This window comes from Gekko japonicus, unplaced genomic scaffold (assembly GCF_001447785.1).
Source record: "Gekko japonicus isolate JY-2015 unplaced genomic scaffold, Gekko_japonicus_V1.1 scaffold4458, whole genome shotgun sequence".
NCBI lineage: Eukaryota > Metazoa > Chordata > Lepidosauria > Squamata > Gekkonidae > Gekko > Gekko japonicus.
In genome coordinates this window covers 78,585-82,500 of record NW_015160359.1, presented here as the reverse complement: position 1 = coordinate 82,500, position 3,916 = coordinate 78,585, and the positions used below count along the sequence as shown (strand labels likewise).

Sequence of the window (3,916 nt, the reverse complement as noted above, 5' to 3'; positions counted from 1 at the left end):
CTATGCTTTACCGGTATAGATATTCGGGTTTTTTCGGGTTTCCCGAAAAAATTCGGGTCCAATAAACCCGAATCCGAATTTTACCGAATTTTTTTTTTTTTGCACATCCCTACTCCTAACCACTATACCAAACCACTACACCAACCAGTTTTTGCTGGGATGAGCTTTCAAAAGGCAAAGCTTTGACTCCCAAAAGCTCATACCCCCAGAATCATCTTGGTCTCTGAGATGCTACTGGACTCAAATCTAGGGAAACGAATGTGACAAGAAACCAGCACCCGTTTGACATCGTCTGCCCAGCTACGGCAGTCACAAAGCTCCCGAGAATTTAAGAACTACCCCTCCCATTGTAAGACTTCTGCTTTCCTAGGTATCTCTTCAGAACCAGACCTCTGAGGTATTCTTGGGCGACGGCGTGACAAACGGCTGACGGGCCAAGCCGCTTCCCCCACACGTCACTGGCGACAGTGCCAAGGGCAGCCCTACAGCAAGCTCCCCCCCACCTCTGTCCTGGTAGTGCCAGCCTCCGGTGTAGTACTCTTCCAGAAGAGAGGGCGGTCTCCACGTCTGCAAGATATAGTCCACCTGGTATTGCTTGCGCCAGGTCAGCGACTGGCAGAGCATCTCGTGGGCCTTGTCGATGTTGAAGTCGCGGGCCCTCAGGAAGCGGAGGATGTGCTCGTCTTTGGGAATCTGGGACAGGGGGGGAAAGACAAACGGCAACGAAACCTGTTTATAAGTGTCAAAGGTATCCCCACGCGAACACGACCAAGGCTGGTTACTGGGAAAATGGCTCAAAATGCATGATAAAATTCCTGGGCCTGTCAGCAAATGGTGAAGAGGAAAGGTGAGGTGTGTTACCTTAAATACATCGTAACTGATGGGGGGGGGGGGGGGTTACATAAGCAAGCAGCGAAGGCCGCAGCACTGTTAGAAGCCCCCTCACTGTTCCCTGGCTCCGAACGGAGGCTTTCCCCCCGCAGCCGTTTACCTTGCCTTTGTGCGTTTCTTGCAGCCACTGGCGGAGTCGGATGAGGCAGCTTTCTTGCATGGGAGTCAACTGCCCCAGGTACCTTTCGATGTAATCGGCATCCAGTTTGTCAGCTTGAGGGGGATGGGGGGGGGGAGAAAACAACACCAGAGGGAAGCTAGTCAACCGGATTATCAACACACTCCTGTTACTTATTATTGGTTCCGATAGTGACTTTGCAAAATAGTTGCAGCCTTATTTTGGGTTTTTTTAAAAAACCCGATATTTGTGGGGGCGGTGGCTCAGTGGTAATCATGCTGAACTGCTGGCCGGAATGTCGGTGATTCAGCAGTTCAAGACCCGAGTGCCGCGTGATGGGGTGAGCTCCCGTTTCTGGTCCCAGCTCCTGCCAACCTAGTAGTTCGAAAGCAAGAGATTGCAAGTAGATGAATAGGTACTGCTTTGGTGGGATGGTAACAGCATTCCATGCGTCTTGGTGTCTAGTCATGCCGGCCACATGACCACGGAAATGTCTTCGGACACCGCTGGCTCTTCGGCTTGGAAACGGAGATGAGCACCGCCCCCTAGAGTCGGATTCGACTGGCTTTCGAGCGAGGGAAACCTTTACCTTTACCTCTTCCTAGAATGGCCAGCAGTTACTTTGTGAGTTCAGACACAGCAGTGCCTCAGGGGGGTCAGAGAGGGATGCTGGCCAAGACACCCCCGCTGCACACATGGAAAAATGCACAAAGCAGTCTGGTACTGAATCACCATTGGTCAGTATGGTTTACTCAGACTGGCGGCGGCTCTCCAGGGTCTCAGTCTTTCCCATCCCCTGCTGCCTGATCCTTTTAGCTGGAGATGCCGGGGATTGAACCTGGGACCTTCTGCACACCAAGCAGATGTTCTTCCACTGAGCCACAGCCCCTCTTTACAACTCTCCAAGGTCTCAGGTAGAGGTCTTTCACATCACTTGCTGCCTGGTCCTTTTAACTGGAGATGCCAGGGATTGAACCTGGGACCTCCCGCGTGCCAAGCAGAGGCTCTGCCACTGAGCCACAGCCCCTCCCCGACTATCAGTGGATAGCTGCACCTTCTGCCACTGCCCTCTCCCGTGCTTGTGGAACAATCAGTCCTCCATTCCATTCCTTCATTGAATTCAGTATTTTAAAATCCCGTTTCTCCCCTCCTTCTCCTCCTCACTCCTTAGTCCATTTATGAGCCGGGAGCGGGGCGGGGGGCTCTAAGAGAGACCTGTACATACAACTAAGTTGCCCTTGTCCGCCCTGAGACCTCTGGACAGCGTATTTATTCAAGCCCAAATAATAAACAGAAAATATTTCAAATAAGTAAAAGTGGGGTCGGCAATCCCCCTGTCGGAGAGGGTCACCGTCGCCCCTTGGCACTCGCTTTTATCACAGGGCGACCGTTGACATAATTTTCCACAACGAAAAAAATATAGCATTCCACCAAGCACTGCAAAGGCTGGACGTTAACCTTTCGCGATGAGGACAAATGCGGCAGTGCCGCCGTTGGCCCCCTCTGCAACAAGGCAAAAACATAAGGATGGTCCCCCCCCCCCGCTCCCAACTTCTGTGAGCCACCCCAAAGAAGCTATTGGTTTTGGGGACATGGTGGAAATGCTTAAAATAAACCGGCAGGAAGGGCTCTCCCCAGGGCCGCTAGGAAGGCAGATGGGCACCTGCAGGCGAGAGCAGCCATCCGCCCGCTCGCCCGGAAAGGGAATTCTGTACCAGGAGAGCCGTGTCACAGGACGGCAGCTGCGCCGGAGGCCATCGGGGAACAAAAGAGGAAAACAAACAAGCGGGAGGGGAGAGCGAAGGGACGGGGTTTCCTGGGCTGGCTCCGGGAGAAGCAGCGAGGAGACATTTTTGTTCCCCAAACACAAGTTGACGGTGCGCTAGCGCGGGGACGGGATGCCTCGGGCCTTGCAGCTGCCAGTCGGCAGAGGTGCCACAGAGAAAACCAGGCTCCCCACCCCCACCCCTGCTGCCCAAACGATCTGCAAACCACAGATCAAGAAAGCAAAGGAAGGACGGTGAGCCGTGCCATCTGTTCCAGGTTTGAGCCAGACAAACGCTGAGCACGTCCCAGCAAGGCACCGAGGACCGGCCAGCCGCATACCGTCAGGGGTCGATGCCTCTATGGAAGGGCAGGTGCCGCTGCTCTCTCTGTCGCTTCCCTGCGCATGGGGTTCGGCCGGTGCTTTGCTGCTTTCGTGCTGCGACGGAGCCTTGCTGGCCACCTGCTTGCGGACCGCTGGAGGAGTCCACCGGGGGATGAACGTGATACCCTGGGAAATCAGCTCTTTCAGATAATGCTCGATCACTTCTTTACCCTGGAACCAGAGTATTTATTAAATGTACCACCTGTATTCTCAGCCTAGGCACATCGTACCGAAGAGACGTTACGCTAGGAAAGAAAAACGTGTAAGGGCACTGGGATCGGCAGATAAGAACCTCCTGGTGATTCCCGGCTCCAAAGATATCCGGCTGGCCTCGGCCGGAGGCGGGGCCTTCTCAGCCTTGGCCCCAGCCTGGTGGAACTCTCCGCCGAACGGCATCCGTGTCCTGCCTGACCTATGAAAGTTCCGAGGGGCACGTAAAGCAGAGATGTTCCGCCAGGCCTGCGGATGAGGCCAGCGACGGTTCCTTTATATCTGCCCGGCACCCCCCCCCCCTCTTAAACCTGCTCCCCCCCCCCCCCCCCCCCCCCGGAAAATCTGAATGCTAAATATGCCATCTGTTTAAATATTTCTGCTGAATGTTTTCATACTCAATTTTGTAGTTTTAACTGGTTTTTAAATTGTATTCGATTTTATGTTGCTTGTAAACCGCCCTGAGTCCCGCGTAGGTGGGGAAGGGCGGTTAAGAAATCTAAATAAACAAATTGGACAAACTTTTTTCGTGTGGAACTGGGTCCGAG

General features: G+C 53.8%; 1 protein-coding gene across 1 annotated transcript in view; it reads right to left on the bottom strand.

Annotated features, from left to right (window-relative positions):
* LOC107115751 (SEC14-like protein 5) overlaps window positions 1–3,916 on the bottom strand; it is a gene marked incomplete at its 3' end in the record, with an annotated part of 29,584 nt that overhangs the window by 5,303 nt on the left and 20,365 nt on the right. Inside the window, exons 6-8 of the mRNA XM_015417517.1 lie at window positions 3,116–3,329; window positions 992–1,104; window positions 391–693 (exon numbers count right to left, since the gene is read on the bottom strand). Coding sequence (XP_015273003.1) covers window positions 391–693; window positions 992–1,104; window positions 3,116–3,329 — 630 coding nt within the window. The remainder of the gene's footprint in view (window positions 1–390; window positions 694–991; window positions 1,105–3,115; window positions 3,330–3,916) is intronic.